General features: G+C 42.9%; 1 protein-coding gene across 3 annotated transcripts in view; it reads right to left on the reverse strand.

Annotated features, from left to right (window-relative positions):
- Hspbap1 (HSPB1 associated protein 1) overlaps window positions 1–22,313 on the reverse strand; it is a 52,543-nt gene that overhangs the window by 15,577 nt on the left and 14,653 nt on the right. For 2 of the 3 annotated variants that reach the window (XM_059277003.1, XM_059277002.1), the window contains exons 2-3: window positions 19,673–19,858; window positions 8,440–8,621 (exon numbers count right to left, since the gene is read on the reverse strand). In XM_059277003.1, the coding sequence (XP_059132986.1) occupies window positions 8,440–8,621; window positions 19,673–19,858 (368 nt within the window). The remainder of the gene's footprint in view (window positions 1–8,439; window positions 8,622–19,672; window positions 19,859–22,313) is intronic. The other variant, XM_059277004.1, reaches the window with a different exon arrangement.

Consider the following 22,313-nt stretch of genomic DNA (forward strand, 5'->3'; position numbering starts at 1 on the left):
TCACACAGATGATCCTGGTTAAACTCAGCGGGGCTCAGAAAACAGAACCTCTCCCAAAACAAAAAACATGAATGTGGGAGGAAATTTAAGGAGGTTTAATAGGAGTGTGGTGCGGATTAGAGAGGTTTGGGAAACGTGTGTGTGTGTGTGTGTGTGTGTGTGTGTGTGAAACTGTCACACATTTTTTTAAAGGGTCCCCCCCATAGGGAGGCAAAGGCAGGCAGATCATGGTGTGTGTGTGCATATATATCTATATCTATATCTATATCTATATAGATATAGATATAGATATAGATATAGATAGATAGATAGTGAATGAGTGAATTTCAGGACAGACATAGATTCTGTCTCAAACAACAACAACAAAAGTAAACAATTAAACAAAAAGGTCCTTAACACGTTAAACAACAGAAACTTTAAACTCTACAGTAAAAAATAAGAAAGTATGTCTCAATATTCTTGATAGTGTACTGCATCCCTAAACTATTACCAACATTTAAGGGACAAGATAATAAATTAGAAGTACACTGAATTTTGGCAGAAAACACACTTTTTGGTGTGAGTGTTGGTCCTATCTTTTGGCACAGGCTTTAAAACACTGTCTTTTTAGGGTTTCTGTTGCTGCAAGAAAACATGACCAAAGGGACTTGGGGAGGAAAGGATTTATTTCACCTTACACTTCCAGGAAACAGTCCAGCACCAAGGAAGTCAGGGCAGGAACTGAAACAGAGGCCATGGGGAGGTGCTGCTTACTGGCTTGCTCCTCATGGCTTGCTTGCTCAGCCTGCTTTTGTACACCCCCGGATCACCAGTCCAGGAGTGGCGTCACCCACAATGGGCTGGGCCCTCCTACATCAATCATTAAGCAAGAAAATGCCCCCCAGGCTTGCCTACAGCCCAGTCCTATGGAGACATTTTCTCAATTGAGGTTCCCTCCTCTCAGATGACCCTAGCTTGTATCAAGTTGACATAAAAACTAGCCAGGACAAGTACCATGACAGCTCAGTCTCTCACTAAGGTGACTTCTTCAATACCTATGGTACCAACTTTTGAAAAACTGCTGGGTTACTCACAGGAGCTCCGTGGCTGTCTTAGAACTCAGACCAGGCTGGCCTTGAACTCAGATCCACCTGTTTGCCAATCTTTGCTGGGATTAAAGGTGTGTGCCACCATGCCAGCTCCTAAATAGCTCTTAAACCTGTTCCAATGAATGAGTTCAATATCCATCACGGATTTTAAAACTGCTGTACACATAATAAAGTCATCCATATTTTTATAGTTTTAACAACAACAAAAAAAACCACTAAAGAAAAACTGGTAGGAAGCTTCTAAAGCAGAATGATGGCTTCCGTTAGTGTACCACAAAAACCAATAAACAAAATAAAATAAAAGTTAAAAATCCATGATTAAATTACTTAGCTTCATAGGATACGATTTTTGAAAACATTTAAGGAAGTATTTCCACGTGTTCTTTGTCCTGGTCCTCACTTCCCAGGGAAGCACCCGTGGCCCAGATGTAAACGAGCTGATGTTAATGGCGGACCACTGGGCTCCAACACCTGGCTTAGGACTGTTCCTCTGCCACTGTTCCTGTCACTGTCTCGCTCTAGTTACTTCCCATGCACAGGTCATACTATAGGAAAACCAATTTACATAATTCCACAATGAACTGACACCTGAATAAAAAAAAATCAATGTTGGTAAAGAGCAATAAAACTGGGACTCTGAAAAATAACAAGACTGTTAACTATCATTAATATACAGAATTTAAATTCTCTCTCTCTTTTTTTTCCCCCTCAGGAAAATGACCTTTAGGTACAGAATCAGAAGAGGTCAGTAAGTCTCTATCTACTGGGTAAATACCTAAATTCTATTTTCTATTTTTTTAATCACATGAAATCTTAGGTGCCGATCTGTCTCACCAGAAAGCATCCCTGTCTGAGACTCCTTTAATCATTTCCAAAACACCTGCTTCCATTTCAACACATCCTCACAGCTATGCTACAAAGTCCAACAGGTCTGAACTAATCTTCCCATTATTGCTTTTGCAGATTCTATATCCTGGTGAGTTAACAAGCTCCTGACTCTCCAAAGCCAACCTCAATCACAATGTGAAATAGAATCTACCTGGAAAACATTCTTGGCAGACAAAAAAATCCCTTTTATTATATGCTGATTCTTCACAGTCTCAATTTTAAGATGCTTATCAATAACTACAAGAGATAAAGGTAACATTTCTCAACTTTCTATCTTCCCAGGGCAGTAGAGACACAGTGTTCAGACATGCTTTGCTAAGTTGACGGTATTAATGGGTAACTAAAAACTAATGAGTGTAATTTTGTCATACACAAGTCAGGTGGCTGTCATAATAATAATTTCAGGCCATCTCCAAGACTACCAGGTATTTTCCAATTATATCAGTACATTTACCAGTTTATTTGTCAATATATAAATATTGCACATTTAATAGAGAATTAATCTCCTTTATGGAAGAAAAGATTAAGTAGAGGAGACCTTAAACAGGGGTTTTAAGTTAAAACTTATAAACCTGGAAGAAGGCTGAAGAGAGTCAAAATTTCTTATCAAAATTGACAGATGTTACACTTGGTTAACTACAAGCACAGAACATTTGACAAGCCAGGGACTTAAGTCAAAATGTTCTTTAAAGGCTGCTAAAGACTAAGGGAGTATGTAATCACTCAATACCTATGCATATTCAATACGATGTCAGCAGTTCTGAGGAAAGAAAGTAAAGCTAGAGCCAGTGTTGCTAAAGGACCAAGACACAATTTTATGAAATACTAGTCCAAATAGGACATAAAGGGATGCTGGCTAGGGATGTACGTGTTTAAGTGGCTGAGGTCTGACAGCCAAGGCTGAATCTGAGCCAGCCCCAAGTAGAACTTCTTAGGCAAAATTCGAGGGGGTCTGAGCAAAGGTCAGAAGGTGAGACTCAGAGAACACGGTCTACCCAGCAGTCAATGAGCGGACCAGATGGTGGCGCATGACCGGGCTAGGGTGCTGGGGAGGGACTTAAACGCTATCCTGACATATTTTCAAGTCATTCAACGTTTATGAACACCATCAGTATGTTTTAGTATTTAATATTAAATATGACTTGAAGAGTCTATTTTTCATAAGAAATTATTTTAGAACAGAGCAGGCAGTGCCAGAAAAACAGAATTATTATAGAAGCAATGCTGGACTCAAGAGACTCCCTTTGGCCCTTTGAGGATCTGTGAGGTCAGAACTCTCTTCACAATATTACTAAATTGCCTGTCTCACTGTGTGGATACTTACACTGACTGTGTATAGGCAACCGTGAATAAAACTGCTAGTGTCAAGACCGTGCAGTCAAACAGACTAGTAGTATTTTTTTTTTTAGATTTATCTTTATTTTATGTATATGCATGTTTTTACCTGTATGTATGTCTGTGAACCAGTGTACGCCTGATGCCCATGGAGGTAAGAAGAGGGCATCAGATCCCCTGGAACTAGAGTTACAGATGGTTGTAAAGAGCCATGTGGGTGCTGGGACTCAAGCTTGGGTCCTCTGGATAAGTAGTCAGTGCTTTTAACTGCTGAATCCTCTCTCCAACCCCAAGTATTACACTATTTTTAAAGGTGTTATTGAGGTATAATTGTGTACAGCAAACAGTATACATTTAAAGCATTTGACTGGTGAACTTGACCTATCTGCATTCTTGAGAATCCATCAAGACAATCAAGTAGACAAACATTCTGACCAAGTGCAAACCTTCCCCAGTTAGTGCCCCCTTCATGACTCATGTCTCCCTACAAACCTCATTCTCTGACAACCACCGACCTACCCTGTCCCTATAAATTAGTGTGTTAAGTTCTAGGATTTTTTTGTTTGTTTGTTTTTGAGACAGGGTTTCTCTGTGTAGTTTTGGAGCCTGTCCTGGATCTCGCTATGTAGACCAGGCTGGCCTTGAAGTCACAGAGATCTGCCTCCCAAGTGCTGGGATCAAAGGCATGCACCACTGCCATCCGGCGCAAGTTCTAGGATTTTATAGAAATTAAACTCTGTATGAAACATTCCTTTTTCATGCTAATATCAATCAAAGACAAACACAGGGTAAACTGAATCAGAATGAGGACTACGCCAAAGTAGATGAATTCACTTCATGACAATAAAAGGTCACTAATAAAACCAAGGAGAGTATGAAGCAAAACCTGACCAATATAATGAGGAAAAAAAGCTAACAGTGTCCGTCTCTATACAACAGATAAAACAAATGTACAGAAATCAATAAGATGTGATGCTTAAACCCCAGCCTGACTTAAAGGAGACTCATAAGATACTCCACCCAACAAAAGAATGTGTAATAGCCAAGTTTGCATGGAACGTTCATCAACCATACTTTGGGCTAGAAAACAAATGTACATACATTTAAAAGGATTGGAATAATGCCAAATATGTTTTCTGACCACAACGGAATCAAATCAACGACAAAAAGATGGTTAGAAAACCCACTACATATCATAAACCAAACGTTATACTTATAAAATAAGCAACAAATCAAAGAATAAATCACAAGATAAGTGAGCAAATATTTTGGATCGAATGGAACTGCACTGTAGATACATGACTTTGGAAGCTCCTAAGTATCAAAAACTTCTCTCATAAAAACGGTGTGGTGTTGACAAATGTGACTTTAAATAATGGAATACACGTCAAGCACACTGCAGCACTCCAACATTTCCAAATAGTCACTGAATGACATTACATAAGATCCATTCTGTGTAAGCTGGGCCAGGGGATTTTATCATAGGAACACAGAGGTCTTTCATTGTGGTTTCAGAGGCTATACTGAAACTAATGAACTTTTAAGAAAATAGCCCGCCACCGCTGGGCAGTGGTGGCAAATGCCTTTAATCCCAGCACTTGGGAGGCAGAGGCAGGTGGCTCTCTACGAGTTCAAGGCCAACCTGGGCTACAGAGCGAGTTCCAGAACAGTTAGGACTGTTAAAACAGAGAAACCCTGTCTCCAAAAACAAAAACACAAAACAAAACAAAAAAACAAAACAAATAAAATAAAATAGCCCTTACCAAGCTTGGTGTGGTATTTTAAAGAATTCCACAACTGTCTGAAAAGCTTGTTAAATACTTCCCCTTTTCTCAGCTGCATATGCTGAGACAAGGCTTTCTTCATCTCTTAGCAGACCAACAAATTGCAACAGCTATGCTGTAGCAGATGAGACTCCAACTGTGTCCTGCAGCCAGGCAGTAAGATGACTTGCAGAATCTGTAAAGCAACCCACTCTTCTAATCACATTAAACTTCAAAGTATATTCTCCTAGAATATCATTTGTTATTAACATATAATAGGACTGCTATGTTATCTATTTTTTTTTTTTGTTTGCTTATTTTTTGGTTTCTTGAGACAGGGTCATAAAAGGCCAGACTGGATGTAGCGGAAGTTACACTTGATCTCCTGGTTAAATACTTACTAATTAACTCATGTCAAGATAAAAAGGCTTGAAACAACAACAAGCATGATTTAGTAACCAAGCTAATTACATTTCTAAAAGCAAAACAAGACCTTAGGTACCTATGATATATGAAGAGTTGGCACCCAGAAAACTGTCAGATGAGGATGATATAATATTAACAGTCTTGATTGCTCCAAAGAGAACTAACTACCACAATGTGAACTGACAGGAACTCATTGAAGTAAAATTACCAGATTTTATAAGGGTTTACTGAGAACTCCAGCTTATTACTGTACTTAATGGCCAAGTCATATGTATGCCCAGTGGTGTCCATGCCTGGGATGGGACAGACACCTGACCAAGTTTGGTGAGAGGCAGCCAAGGTAGCAGGAGCTAGACTCAGCAAGGCTGGAAGTACTTCACCTAACTTGAACAGTTAGTTCTGAGAAAAGGTTTATACGACCTCTTTGCGCCTCGTTTTCCTTAAAACGGATAATCATGAAATCATAGTGTTACTGTGAGAATTCTAAATGTAAGGCACTTAGAGGAGCCAAGGGCATGTGAACACTTGGTAAATACCATTATTGCATAAGATTTCACTGAAATGTGGCGGGAGAAGGTGGAAGTACAATCTACAGAATGGCTGAGGGTACAGGGAAGACCAAAGTATTCTAAAAGTTAATTATGAAATCTATGAGTTCCAGTGTTAAAGATCCAAAATGTGATCTACAATCACAAGAAAACCCACGTACTAGAGAAGTATCACTCAAAGATGGTTGTGTATGGTGTTGGTTTTAAAGCGGCGCTTACTCTGCGAGAAAAGTCAGGAGGCACGACAAAACTCGTTATCAGAGCAGAGTTTATTAGGAGAGGGGAGGGACAGAAGAGAATGACCAGGCCTGTGGAAGACACGTGCAGAGAGAGAGTGTGGGGAGGAGAAGAAGGAAGAAGAGGGGGGAGGAGTCTATGATCCGCTTCTTTTTTTTTTTTTTTTTTTTTTTTTTTTTTTTTTTTGGTTTTTTTTTTTTTGGTTTTTTTTGAGACAGGGTTTCTCTGTGCAGCTTTGCGCCTCTCCTGGAACTCACTTGGTAGCCCAGGCTGGCCTCGAACTCACAGAGATCCGCCTGGCTCTGCCTCCCGAGTGCTGGGATTAAAGGCGTGCGCCACCACCGCCCGGCTATGATCCGCTTCTTACGGATTCCCCTGCACATGCGCACATGGGTTTACGGAGCTACACCACATATGCAGATTGTGTAATCACGCTGCGCACAAATTACATGATCACACAGCACACGGATTACATAGGACATAAGGCCCCTTACTTGGCTACTGAACTGCGCATGTGCGGTCATATAGTTGGAGGAGTGGCCAGAATTCCAACATATGGTGTTGAGATTTGGAAGCATTTACTGAATATTTTCAATATCAACTCATTTATCTAATGGCCATAAGAGTACAGAGGCTCTGCACACGAGGGTGCACAGCCGGAATCCCACACTCAAGATGTGGAGACAAGGATGGTGAGGCTAAGGCCAGCCTGGGCTACACAGTGAGAGCTTCTCAAGAGAGAAAGGAAAGGAAAACAGAGAGGAGAGGGAGAAAGTGGGGAGTTCAACCAACAACGAGGGTGTATTTCCCCATTTTTATAAAAAACTTTGTTTCTGGTTTTGATTTTTTGAGACAAGGTTTCTCTGTGTAACAGCTCTAGTTGTCCTGGAACTCCCTCTGTAGACCAGACTGGCCTCGAACTCACAGAGATCTGCCTGTCTCTGCCTTCCGAGTGCTGGGATTAAAGGTGTGTGCTACCATCCTGGGTAAAAAACATCTTTTTAAGTTCTTAAAAGGTTAATAAAAGAAAATCATAAACTATTTGTAGTTACAGTAACTATGTGAATACCTTGACTCAATAAGAAAAAGAAAAACACAGGCAGAACAGGGACAGTGTGAGAAGCCAAAGAGAGGGTCCAGAGCACACACAGAGAGGGTCCAGAGCACACACAGAGAGGGGTCCAGAGCACACACAGAGAGGGGTCCAGAGCACACACAGAGAGGGTCCAGAGCACACACAGAGAGGGGTCCAGAGCACACACAGAGAGGGGTCCAGAGCACACACAGAGAGGGTCCAGAGCACACACAGAGAGGGGTCCAGAGCACACACAGAGAGGGTCCAGAGCACACACAGAGAGGGGTCCAGAGCAGGAGTGGTCCTGGGTGGGGCAGGGAAGATGGGGGTGGGGGAGCGGAGGGTAGTGGTGGGGGTAGCCGGACTAAAGGGGAAATACTCCCCTCTACAGATGATTAGTAATGGTGACAGCTTTGGGAGCTATGCCTCTTGGGGCAAGGCAGAGTCACAGAAGCAAGCTCCCTGGGACCACGCCCTCTTGCCCCATGCCTCAGGCAAAACAGAAACCAGAGCAGGGAATTTGCAAAATTGCTCCACAAAACAAACAGGCGGTTTGAGATAGAATATACTAGAGAGGACATGGTGGTCTACAGACCCTGTTGTCAGCCCTGCCAACACGCAGCAAAGGACTTCCATGTTCTGACTTCTGTCATCAACACTGGGAGCCCAGAACTCTCAGGCCAGAAACCACCTGGGGAAACCACAGCCTGAGCAGGGACTGAAGGCAGAGGCAGCCTGGTCAACATGGGGAGCAGCTTCCATCTACCTCCCCACTGACAGACAAGAATTTCTGTGCGGCTGAGGGAAATGAAGCTTTCCACACAGTCTATGCTTCCAGTACAATGTAAATGTGGCAGGCATTGTTTGAAGGAGGAGGGTGTGGAGCAAGTGCTGCTCAGCTGTGTAAGGCAAATGTTGGAGGAGCAGGTCTTCGGCTTCAGTGGGTCAAACGGTCAGGTCTCACGCGACTACTTATATGAGAAAAAGGCAGTTAAGGAAGAAGGGACAGGCGAACTTCTAATTTAGGATTGCTCTCAGGAGCGAATTCTTATCAAGACTAGAAAGAATGTATAACTCACCCGGAAAATATCTGTCTTGTCTCCAAACAGATTGACAAAGTATTTATAGTCAGCATAGGCCCAGAATTTGGAATGGTCATACTCTTTAAATGGTCCAGGGACACTAGACTGGTCACAGTTCCAGGTCAGAAACTCCTCAAGGGTAGCGTCCACGTAACTACAAGCAGTTTCAAACTGAGGAACTGCAACATAAGGAACACAACTTGAAATGTTTCATAAGCACAGCATCTTCATACTTTAACAGGTAAATTTGACCACAATATTGTTTACCAATATTTAAAAATGAATTTTGTACTTGTTCATATAACAATTTACATCAATCACTCACAATAAAATAAAAAGAATGGTTTTGTTTTTAAGATTAACGACTATCCTCCAAGCCAGACCTACAGTCCCTGCCCAGCATGAAGGTTGAGGTAGGAGGATCTTGGGTTTGGGCTACACAGTGAAAAGAGGGGGGCAGGGAGAAAGGGGAAAGAAAAGGAAGAGACAGGAAGGGGGGCAATGGTGTGAGAAGGAGGGAGGAGGAAGGACTAAAGATCGATCACCTTTGTTATAGTATGCTCCAGTTCTCCACTCTGGGGATCTGTGTCCACTCCTAATAATGCTCACACCTTCCTTCCTCAGTCTCACTGGCTCACGAGTGTGTTCTCCAGTGGCTGCCGACTGTGATGGCTCATCCTCCCTGTCAACCTGACTGAATTTAGGTCACCTACAAGACACATCTCTAGGCATGCTGTGAAAGTGCGTCCAGGGGTGTTTAACCTAGGAAAGGAGACTCCCTCTGACACGAATGGCGTGGAGAGCTAGAGTGAATGGAAAGTAAGAGAACAAGGTCTGAGGAGTGCCAAGATTCACCCAACTATGACAACTGTGAAACCTCTTGGACATGGGTCTAGTAGCAGATGTAGGACTAACAGGACAAGGCTAGAAGATCACACAGCCCAGCCCAGTTCCAGTCTAAGCTGTCTGCTTCATGACCCACTGATAAATAACCAGCCACGTGGCAAGCACCTACTACCAAGAACTAAGCCAATCCAGCTGCCATGCTTCTCCCACCATAATGCACTCTACCCCTCCCCCTGCTTTTTTTGAAACAGGGTCTCTCTGCATGGCTGTCTGGGAAGGCACTATGTAGACCAGGCTATCCTGGAACCCACAGGGATCCTCCCGCTCTGCCTCCTAAGCACCGAGATAGGTTAAAGCCATGCATCACCACGCCCAGCCACACTGTATCCCTTTAAACCAGGAGCCCAAATCAAGTTCTGTTCCCTTAAGCTCTATTGGGTGAGAGTAACAATACATCCAATCTCAAAAAACTAAAAGCAAAACCCACTCCAGACAAAGATGAAGCTTTAAGTAGACAGGACGTGCAGACCCATGTAATTAGATGCAGACAGAACACTGTGCCACAGACACTTCGGAAGGAAAAGCTTCACAGCTGACAGAGACCAGAGGACCTCTGAGGGGATGTCTACGATCAGGGGAAGTCTATGATCTGTGCCTACTGGCTTGTTCTCTTATGAATCTGATGCCAAGGAGTCAAGGTACACTAAGGAAGGAAAGCGTCTGCAAGTTGCAGTGTTTTAAATGAACACAGGGAAATGAATATTTAACAAATCTAATTATGAGCCCCTTTGCAAAGCATGAAACCCTTTCAGGATGGGGGGGGGGGGTAACAGCCTAGAGCCTGACACACAGCACATGCTCAGTAAATGTCAAGCACTATTATTAGTCCTTCTTATTCAGTCCAGTGTTGACCTGGAACCTTTTCCAAATTACAGGAGTCAACAGAGGGATACTCAAGCTCTTCTTTCAACAGCTTCTGTCTTTCCCTCCTTCCTCCCCCATTAGGGTTATCCAACCATCTCTATCCCTTCCTTTTCTTGGAACTACCAAACCACAGAGGTGGGGCAGAAGCAGGATGATGTCATCTAACCCATCTACCTCATCGACTCGCCAACTTGACTTTGTGAAGTGGGAAAACTTAAGTGGGCCACGTTGATCTAAAAGACAAAAATCTATACACTTAGTAAACATTTCAATTTTGACAACTTTTGAGAAGCATTGAGGAGCAGTGCCCGGCAAGCAGCAAACCACTGATATGTACAAGCTCTTAACAACATTGGCATCCTCATGAATTCACCATAAAACCAAGAGTGAACGGAATTCATTCTGACAGAAATGTATGTAGCAAGACAGTTTTCGTGATCCCGAGAACCGGAGCCTTTTCTAATCCCTACAGGAAAATGCATGAGTTTCCCTGCATAGAATCAACCCAATTGACTGACAGAGTGCTGAAGTCCTTAGCTGAGCAACCTGGCCCTGGGGTGGGAGGACAGGACATTTCAGTGACGGCCTTTACCACCAGCACATCTGCATGGTGGTCTTCAAAAGTGGGCCTTGCTTCATTTCCTGTCACAGCAAATTCTGCACATTAAAAATGAAAATCTAAAAAACATAAAAACTATGTTTGAGAATTGTTACTGCCAGGGGAAAATTAAAATGAACAGAATGAATGGGAATGACAGATCTTTCCATTTACAGAATGATTTCAAAGTAGAATCTTTCCACTCCGGCTGAGGAGCGGCAGCACAAAGTGGTGTTCTGATTTCATGGTGACAGTCCCCTCTGGTAGCACGCCTGCTTTCCTTGGTTTGCTTTCTGCAGGGGGATTGCTCCTTTTAATTTTATCACTCTGTTCTTTTATTTAACGTTGAAGCAGTCCGGGCAGCTCCACCTCCAACCACTTACTGCTAAGTATTAGGCAAGAAGCAGCTGCCCCAGTCCAAGATGTCACAGCCAAATACAAAGTGAGCTTGCCTTGAAATCTAAAACAAAGGGTTTTATATATATATATTTGCCCAGCAGGCAAGCAACTCTTTTTCCATTTCAGAATTTCCTCACTTTACCAACTAGACAGAATGAGTGACAGGGTCTCTGCACGGGACTTCCGGCCGCTCCACTCCTTTCCCACTTACTGCTGTTTGGCACTTTTCTAAATGGTTGATAACTGTTGCTGCCTGAAGTACAGTGCAGCCAGTGAGCACTCAATCTTGACAGAAGAATTTGGTTAAAAATGGGTTGAAAGACCTACATGCTATTCACTATCTGTGTCCTAAAATAAACTCAGGAAGGCATTGTGTTTTTGTTTTTTGAGACTGAGTCTTATTGTGTAGGCCAGGCTGGCCTCAAACTCAGAGATCAGGCTACCTCTGCTTCCCAAGGTCTGGGAGCAAAGGCGTGTGCTATTATGCCTGGCTTTGAAAGAAAAAATTTTAAAAAATGTGCTATAACTGTAGATAATCATAATGTATTAAACATTTCAAAGAGCTAGGAGAAAGGATTCTGAAAAATTTCACCACAAAGAACTAACAGACATTCAGAGTGATAAATATGCTCACCTAACTAAAACATTAGCAATATCTACATAAATTGAACACAGTACTCCATTAACATGTAAAACTTTTATGGTTTCTGTGTATTAGTTGAAGATAAAAAATAATGCCAATTACTTTTAAAAGCTAGTTACTAATACTACTGTTGCAAGCATCCCAGAAAAAATTCTAAACAAGACCTAAGAGAGATATACAAAAGAAACAAAAAATATAATTATAAAATTATGTGCCCGTCTTTCTGTAAGACCTACAGGAAAAAACAAATACCTACCTACACCAAAAAGTAGTGGATACAAAAATCAACAGAGAAATAAATAGCTTTTATCTATGTACCACCTCCCCCCAAAAACCCCCCCAAACCAAAAAACACACCATATTGAGGCCATGTAGAGACCCTGTCTCAACTTTCCTATTATATACATATTGGGCAAAAAAATTTTCTTTACACTTGCTGTAAATAATGATAACTATAAACCTTTTTGCTGACAGACTTGGTAGGTAAAGATAATGTTTTTTTGTGTAGAAGGATACAATTTTACGACAATGTAAACTTCTTTCCAAAAATTAATTTTTAGAGCTTAATGAATTTTCATTAAAAATCTCAACAAGGGCTGGGCAGTGGTGGCACACGCCTTTAACCCCAGCACTAGGGAGGCAGAGCCAGGTGGATCTCTGTGAGTTCGAGGCCAGCTTGGTCTACAGAGCGAGATCCAGGACAGGCACCAAAACGACACAGAGAGACTCTGTCTCGAAAAACCAAAAAAAAAAAAAAAAAACCAAAAACCCTCAGCAAGGGAAAGCATTAGGATCATTCAGTGGGTAATGGTGCTTACCCTGAAAGCACAGGGATCTGAGTTCAAATCTCCCAAACCATACAAAGGCCGCAGAGCTCCGCATGCCTGTACCCCTAGCACTGGGAAGCAGGGACAGGTGGATCCTGAGAGCTTGCCTCACAGTGAACTTCCAGTTCCGTTCAGTGAAAGACCCTGCACCCAGGCAGTGAGGCAGAGTCCCAACACCCTGCTCTGGTCTCCACATGTGCATATGCTCATGTAGAAGCATACTCATGTACAGGCACCACACAGACAGACAGACAGACAAACAGACATATATACACCCCAGATGGGTTTATTTTCTTTCTTTCAGTTTTGTATTTTTTGTTTGTTTTTTTCCAAGACGGGTGTGTGTGTGTGTGTGTGTGTGTGTGTGTGTGTGTGTGTGTCTGTATGTACAGCCCTAGCTGTCCTGGAACTCCCTCTGCAGACCAGGCTGGCCTCAAACTCACAGAGATCCTCTTGCCTCGGCCTCCTGAGTACTGGGATTAAAGGTATATGCCACCACCGCCTGGCCTTTGTGTGTGTGTGTGTGTGTGTGTGTGTGTGTGTGTGTGTGTGTGTGTTTGTCTTTTGAGACAGGCTCTCTCTATGTGGCCCTGGCTATCCTGGAATTCACTATGTAACCAGGCAGCCTTGAACTCACAGAAATTTATTTGCCTCTGTCTCACATCATAAAGGTTTCTTATATTTTTTGGTTGTGAGCCTAGCCTTTAACGGCTGAGCCATCTCTCCAGCCCCAGAAAGGTTTCTTTAAAGTGAACATTCTATGTAACTATAAAGTCCATTTGGATGAATAAAATTCAAAGATATCGAGGAAAAGAAGAATAATGGAAGATCAGAGTAGACTAGTGGTTACAGAAGCTGGGGAGAGCAGGGAGGAAGGGTAGACAGGGAAAGGAGGGCATGGGAATTAAGCTGCAGTTACACAGGAGACGTTCTGGTGTCTTAGCACACAGCAGGAAAACAATGTACCATGTATTTCAAAAGAACGAGATAAAAGGATTTTGAATATATTCTTCAATTATGAAGAAATAATCAGTATTCTGATTCTGATATATATATGCAGAAATATCATATGCTACATAAAATATATACAATTTATGTCAGTTAAAAATATAAATACATCTGGCATGATGATGTAGGCCTGTAATCCCTGTGACGGCTGAGGCAGGAGGATTACCTAAAGTTTAAGACTAGCCTGGACTATACAGTGAGCTACAGGGTGAGACAGCATCTCAAAACCAAAACCAAAACCAAACAAACAAACAAACAAACAAACAAGAAGTGAGTAATTAGGTTGTCTGCGATGTACTTTTAAATACTAAAATGTGTATCGTGCTAAAAGAGTGTTTTCAAATGTTTTACTAGCCCCAAAGCTGACAGCTTAAGATGTGGCCTCGAAACCGATGCTAGAAAACACAAGAACATACAGCAACATGCTAAAGAACGTTGCCAAAGCCAGCACATTTAAAAATGATTATCTTGTAAGTGATGCTAGAACTAAATTTCTCAACTTCGTTATTTGGAAAAACTGTAGCAAACACCATCATTAAGCTGTTAGAGGAAAGGACTAGAGTAGTCTATTTTAAGAGAAGAAATTTCTAAAATGAAACAAATGAAAATAAATGTTAGTAGAGCACTAGCTGATTTGATTATAAAAAAGCACATGTGTAGCAAAAACAAATGCAAGCAATAAATGGGAAAACAGCCATAAGATAAAGAATTGTCTTTAAAAAGTAAATAAAACAGAAGCAAACCCCTGAAGCTCTAACAGAAACAGCAAAGGACAATTATGAGGAAAAAGCAGGGATTACTAATAAATATGAACATCACCAGCAAAAATGCTAATTACAGTAATGAGATCCCACCCTTTCACCGCCCAGATCTTTTAAGAGAAATTCGTTTGGTTTTGAAGGGCACAGACAAGGAAGCCATTTCTCCGTAGTTCTACTGCCTCTGTGTCAAAAACCTTTCATCCAGTCACTCCACAAACACAGGAAGTCTAACAGATGCTGAACCAGGATGAGGTAAGGCCCTTCCCTTATGGCAGAAAGAAAGACCTTAGGGGGAGGAGATTTCAATTACCTGTGCAACCAACAACGTGTTTATAACCATTCCAGATGTCTTTAGGAAAAAATGAAACAGAGTGTTCAGTGATAATTTGATAGCCGTGTCTGATGGGGGAGGGTGGAAGGAGGAAATTTAACTTTCGAGGAAGAAGAATTAGCTATGGAAAGCCAAGGAAGAGGAGCTGGGAAAGGAGCTACAAAGGCCCGGGCCCGGAGAGAGATGCAAAGGGCCGGAGGTAGAAGAAGCCAATCCCTGAGACAGACTGAGAAGACACCTGAGCTCAGGAGAGAGATGAAGCTGGGCCTCCAGGACCACACCACACATCTGTCTCTAGCCCCAGAGTGAGGAGTCAGCAAAGGGTTTGAAGTCTATATAACATTAGACTTGTTATTTATGTAGCTATTATTATTATTATTATTATTATTATTATTATTATTATTATTACTATTACTATTACTATTATTATCATTATTATTGAGAGTCTCACTATGTAGCCCTGTCCTGGAACTCACTCTGTAGACCAGGCTGGCTTTGAACTCAGATCCGCCTGCCCCTGCCTCCTGAGCACTGGGATTAAAGGCATGCGTCACCATGCTCAGCTATTCTTTTTTCTTTTTTCCCATAAACTGTCTCCTGCTAGTGTGAGGAACAGCCTGGGAAGTGAGGACAGGAATAAAGCAACTGAAATTCTGGGAGTGACACTGAAGGGCCATGCCCTCTAGAGGGCGCCATGGAGAGAGAGCAGCAGGTGGCAGCTGGATAGTTAACATGCAAGTCACAAGACCCCAGAGTGACTCAGCTCCTGGTACAGGAGCTCCTCAGACAGTGAGGGCTGCTGCTGCTGATAACCCACACACTCTTGCACCCAGTGACCTCTCCTAGGAATCCATCCTGGGGGAAAATCAGACACTTGGCACGTCTATACATTCAAAGCTTGCAAGCAATTTAAAGCAGCTCATTTCCCCCTGTTCACTACTGACTGTATCTAGGGCCTAACCTAACACATGATAGGAAAGTATCTAGCTACATCTCCAACCCTTTTGGGGGAGGGAGGTAAAAGGCACAGAAGAGTTGCTTCCTGTGTCTGGTTTCTTTCACATAGCCTGTAATCAATCTAAACAGAACAAATAAGAAAAACCTTAAATAAATTATGATATTGCCATATAATGGGATATTAGGGGGCCATTTAAAAGTCTCATTCAATGTCATGAGTTGTTCTTCTGAATATATGGAGAGAAAAAAGCCTGTGAAAATCAATACAATCTTAATTTTTAAATACAATCTGTTAAAATACGAACAGGTCAAGATGGAGAGATGGCCCGGTGGTTAGAGCACTGGCTGCTCTTCCAGAGGACCTGGGTATGATTCCCAGCACCCACATGGCAGCTCACAACTGTCTGTAACTCCAGTTCCTGGGGATCTGATGTTCTCCTCTGGCCTCCAGGGGCATCAGGTACATATGTGGTACACAAACACACATGAAAACAAAACACCCATACACATAAAATAAATAAAAGTTTATTTTAAAAAATATAGGCGCACATCTGTAGGATTTGCTGAAGGAGGTGAAGGCATGAGGAGGATCATGAGTTCAAGGCCAGCCTGTGCCACACATTTGCTGGGCATGGTGGTACACACCTCTAATCCCAGCACTCCGGAGGCAGACACAGATGGATCTCTGTGAGCTCAAGGCCAGCTTGGTCTACAAAATGAGCTCCAAGATAGCCTGAGCTACATAGGCAGACCCTGTCTCAAAAAATAAACAAACAAAAAACAAAAACAAACAACAAAATAAGGTATCTTTACATTTCTGTGGCCTTTCTACTTTTTCCAGTTACATTTTACACAGAAGCCATACTTTCATTTTAAATTATTTCCATTTTAAGTGATATTTGTTGAATATTAACTCTATAAGCATATTCTAAATGTGTTGTGCATATGAATTTATCTTTTTTTTTTTCTTGAGACAGGGTCTCACAATGTAGATCTGGCTAGTTTTGAACTTACTGTATAGACCAGATAATAAAGATAAGTGAAATACTGATACATACCAGTTGAGTACCCCTTGTCTGAAACGCCTGAGATCAGAAGTGGTTTGTTTTTTATTTCTTTTTTTTTTTTTTTTTTTTTTTTTTGGTTTTTCGAGACAGGGTTTCTCTGTGTAGCTTTGTGCCTTTCCTGGAACTCACTTGGTAGCCCAGGCCGGCCTCGAACTCACAGAGATCCGCCTGGCTCTGCCTCCCAAGTGCTGGGATTAAAGGCATGCGCCACCACCGCCCGGCTGTTTTTTATTTCTTATTTTTCTGGATTTTGGAATATTTGCACATACAGAATGAGCTATTTTGTGGATTGAACCCAAGGCTACTATGAAATTCATTTCTACTTCATGTCTTCCTTAGATACATAGGCTAAAGGTGGTATTATTATATAACTTTAGGCTAATGGTTATACATTTTGCCTTGTGAGATCAGGTATGGAATGTTCCTGTGGTATTGTGCTGGTGCTTAAAAATTCAGACTCTGAAGCATTTCAGATTAGAGATGATCAATTTATATTCCTATAGGGATGAGCCCTGAAAACAGGTTATGAAAGAAAGCTAACACAGAGGCCACCTCTTTCATGCCTGTTATGACACCCTGAATGGGCAGACTTAGACAGACGGAAGTGGGCGTTGTTGCTGGGGCTGACTGCTTAAAAAGCCCTGGCCTTCATGCCGGGATAATGAAAACATTCTGAGTTAGACAGTGGGCTATAAGCCTGTGAAAATGTTAACCACCATTTGATTAGATACTTTAGAAAAGCTAAAAGCTACACTTTATGCTGTGAAAATTTTATTTCCGTGGTTAAAAAAGAAAAGCCTAAGCTACCTTTTCTAAAAACTCAGTGGTTTCTCACAACTGCAGAGAAGTTTTTAAAAAACTCCTTTTAGACTTAAGGATTAACTTGAAAACGTCAAATTACCATGGTTCGTGTGCAGTAACAGTCCTGGCATCCTAGGGAGGAGGTAAGCAGATTAAGGCAGAGAATTCAGGTAAATCGTGCTCAGCGAATGAACGCTAGCGACCAGCAGCAGTGTGGTGGCCGGAGTCTAAGCAGGACGGGAAAATACCACACTTTGTATTTCAACAGACACTTCAGTGAATGGCAGATTTGTTTCACAACATCAAAAGGAAAACATGTAATCTGATTTTAAGTTATTGCACCGGTCTAGCATTTCATTTAAAAATAACTAAACAACCAAGTCTGTGGTTAGAATGAGATGCCAAACTACAGTAATTCTCTTGTGTCTGTCTCGGAGTCCAAAATGGCTCTAGACACCAGAAGCAAATTGCAGGACATATTCTATAAGGTCAAAGAGGGAGAAAGGAGCCAGGAGCTGCTGGAAGGGAGACCAGGGAATGTTTCGGCTCCTCTTAGGCTATGAGTAGGGTCTTTAAGAACTACTTCTCTGCAATGCACACTGAAATGCAAGGTAAAGACCAGACCACAGCTAGGGACACCTTAAGATTAGAAACATATCATTTCTGTCCTTTAAAATAACGACGCTTGAGAGATAATGATAATCACTTTATCTGACAACAGGGCAAAAATGTCAAAAGTTTCAAAGTGTTCTGGACAAAAAGGCAACAAGCACAATGGTCTGTGAATACTAAGGAAGGCAAAACAAGAAAAATAAGATAAAAACAGCGCAGTGCAGCATGTGCGGACAGCCCAGGCTATACAGGACGACCTCGGTGCGGACAGCCCAGGCTATACAGGACGACCTCGGTGCGGACAGCCCAGGCTATACAGGACGACCTCGGTGCGGACAGCCCAGGCTATACAGGACGACCTCGGTGCGGACAGCCCAGGCTATACAGGACGACCTCGGTGCGGACAGCCCAGGCTATACAGGACGACCTCGGTGCGGACAGCCCAGGCTATACAGGACGACCTCGGTGCGGACAGCCCAGGCTATACAGGACGACCTCGGTGTGGTGCGGATAGCCCCACCTATACAGGATGACCGTGGGAGGAGCTGAAGACTAGCCAGTTAACATAGGCTGGCCTCAAACTCACAGAGATCTGCCTGCCTCTACCTCCCAGGTTTGAGGATTAAAGACACGAGCCACCACCGCCCGGCTTGTTTTTCACTTTCAAGGTGGAAGCAGAGGCATAGTTCAGTATTGCCTCGCTTGCATATAGACACAGAGAACAAACAGCTTTTTTTTTTTTTTTTTTTTTTTGGTTTTCCGAGACAGGGTTTCTCTGTAGCTTTGCGCCTTTCCTGGGACTCACTTGGTAGCCCAGGCTGGCCTCGAACTCACAGAGATCCGCCTGGCTCTGCCTCCCGAGTGCTGGGATTAAAGGCGTGCGCCACCACCGCCCGGCTACAAACAGCTTTACATACATTTTATGCTTATATGGGACAATAAAGGTCAAGAAGACTAAAAAGTAAAAGATAAAATTATAACCATGACTAAGTGCTATAAATAGCCTGAAGCCATACATGTAGGAATGTGTTCCAGAGTAATCACAAGAGGAAGGGACTATGATACTGTATTCTTGGATATTACTGCATTATTACACTGTAATTCTATATTATTATAGTGTTGCTATTTTTCAGTGGAATGGGGCACAAGGAGTCCATTAACATATTTATTGTCTATCCTGCTCAATCAGCCACAATAATGTCTAGCAACATGAGGAAGACATGAATAAACAGATTTGCATTTTGTGTGGGTGTTTAAACCCAAATGTTTGAACAGGAGGAGAAACCTGTATGAGGTCAAACTATTTTCCCACGTTTTCTTGTAACAGTTTCCTGTCTGTACAGTGAGTGGTCAAGGAGGAGTTGAGGTTAGACAGAAAGACTGCCTAGGGATGGGGTGAGCACAGCTGAGAGTGGGGGGTGCTACGGAGGGGGCTGCCATGGTGACCGCTCACTACCTGTACCCGTGCTTCTCAGGCCCATTCTGAATCGCATCTGCTTGGCTTGCAGGACCTCGGAAAGGTGTTTCGCAGTCCAGTGCTGTGCTGGCCAATCAAACACCATGTTACAGAAGATGGCAGGCTGCTGGAGAGACATTATAATTTCTTTCGCTTTCTCTGGCGTGAAAGGTTTGACACGCTCACCTAGGAAAAGAAGAATAGGGCATTAGGTAACAATGGGCAGATAACTATGGAGTTATTTCCCATGGCATGAGGAGAGAATGGCTAATGCTGTTTCTGCTCTGGCAAGTCTTTCCATGCAACTGCACCACACTTAGGTAATATTTGGCCTCAAAAGTCTGAATTCTTGTTTTGGTTTTTTTGAGACGGGGCCTTACACTGCAGTCCAGGTTGGCCTGGATTTCACAACGTTGCTCAGGCTGGCCAAGAACTCATGAAGATCCCCTGCCTCGGCCTTCCAAATACTTGGATTGCAGATGTGAGGCACCATACCTGGCTGCCCCAAACATCATGTTCCACTATAGAAATAGTTATATGACATTTTATTAGTTATAGAACAAAGTCATACATCAAGGCATCACCCAAATACAACAGTGGGAATCACAGGTAGGCAGGGTACAGCAAAGCAAGGCAAATCTGCTATATGTTTTATATACTAGCTAACAGTATTCTTAGCTTTGGGGCTGGTGGAAGTTAGCGGTATGCTAAGAATACATTGTAAAGGTTTTGACAAGCACAGGAATATTAGTTCAGACATGGAATAGGTAATGAGTGTTTTTCAAGGGACTAAAATGGCCTAAGGCATTTTGGTTCTGGTCTGCAACATTTTAATTCTCCATAACTTCAGTCACTTTATGTAGAATCTATTTTCTTTTGGTGTGTATATGTGTATGTGTATAGTGTGCATGCATGCATGTATGTGTGGTGTGCATGCATGCATGTGTGGTGCACAGGTGCAAATGTGCATGAGCACGTGGAGGCTTGAGGTTAATGTTGGGTGTCTTTATTGGTATCTCTCTACTTCATTTATAGAGACAGGGCCTCTCTATGGTACCCACGGCTCACCCATCTGCTAATCAGGCCAGCAGCTTGCGCTGGGGACTTCTTGCCTCTACCCTGAGTGCTGGGATTACAGGTAGCTGTCATTCCTACCCTGTTTTTACGCAGGCTCTGAAGATCTTCATTCCAGTTTTCATGCCTGCACAGGAAAGCCCTTTATCCACCGAGCCATCTCCCCAGCCCCATCTTGTACAATCTTTAACAGGTGTGGGTCTTTTTTCTTTCTAAAAACTCAATCCGTAGTGCATATGTATGACTTGTGATTGGTGGACCTAGAAGCTGTGCAGAAGTCAGTCGCTCCCCAATTGTGGCTCTAGAAACAGGCTGCTTTCAGTCGTGTTAGGTTAAGTCTGGGAAGTGTCCCTCCGGTATACTGACTGCTCCTTTTGAGATGCAACACTAGGTCTCAATAAAAGCCTCTTCTAAATGGTCTTTTGGTGCCCAGTGACATGAGCAGATAATACTATGAACAGATGGAGCACCGAGTTTAGCTCTAGGTAAGCGCTAGTATGGTAACTAGAGAGTGTCAGGTTGTAAGTCCTGCAGCCTCCCAATGCCATAAGCCCTCAGCTCATCCAGCAGCTTAAAGGAGGCTGAAGTGTTCTCAGGAGCTGCCCTGAGTTATGGGCTGAGAGAGCAGATGTCCAAAGCCTAGAGCTGTTAAGACTGTCCAATGTTGAGCCATTGGACACTTAGAGCCTACCTCGGGCTACAAGGCTAGAGCTCTAAGCCCCCAGCTCTCAAGGTCTAGAGCCATGAATCTCTGGCTTTGGAAGTGCAGACCAGTAAGGTCTGAGCAAGGACTTCAGAGCCTAGATCTACAAGCCTCTGTACTCAAAAGCCCAGCTCACAGGCCTCTGGAGTCCAGGCTGCCAAGAGTAAGGGAGCAGCAGCGCCTTGCCTGTTTATGATTTTCTCTGATAGAGCAAGAGGGCCCACAGGCAGCTGCTTGTGACAAAAGGTCTTAATTCATACTGATCTGTCAATGTTCAGTACAAGGTTATCTGACTGCAACGTATCAAATCAGAGTGCCTGGATTCCCTGTATATGAACATGGATGAATCACTTTTTTTTTTTCTTTCCCCTGATACAAGGTTTCTCTGTGTAACAACCCTAGCTGCCCTGGAACTATCTCTGTAGACCAGGCTGGGCTTGAACTCACAGAAATCTTCCTGCCTCTGTCTCTCGAGTGCTGGGATTAAAGGCATGTGCCACCACCGCCCGGCGAGTCACATTTTTTTTTTTGGTTTGTTTTCGTTTTTTTGTTTTTTCAAGACAGGGTTTCTCTGTGTAGTTTTGGTGGCTGTCCTGGAACTCACTCTGTAGACCAGGCTGGCCTTGAACTCACAGAGATCTGCCTGGCTCTGCCTCCCGAGTGCTGGGATTAAAGGCATGTGCCACCACCGCCCGGCGAGTCATATTTTTTAAAAACCATATTTTTGAAGTGCTAAAGAGATGGTTCAGTGGTTAAGAGTGGTTGCTGCGTTAGCACGAGGACCTGAGCTCCAGTGGTTAAGAGTGGTTGCTGCGTTAGCACGAGGACCTGAGCTCCGGTCCCAGCACCCATGGAAAGGCTAGG

This window comes from Peromyscus eremicus, chromosome 12, assembly GCF_949786415.1.
Source record: "Peromyscus eremicus chromosome 12, PerEre_H2_v1, whole genome shotgun sequence".
Lineage (NCBI taxonomy): Eukaryota > Metazoa > Chordata > Mammalia > Rodentia > Cricetidae > Peromyscus > Peromyscus eremicus.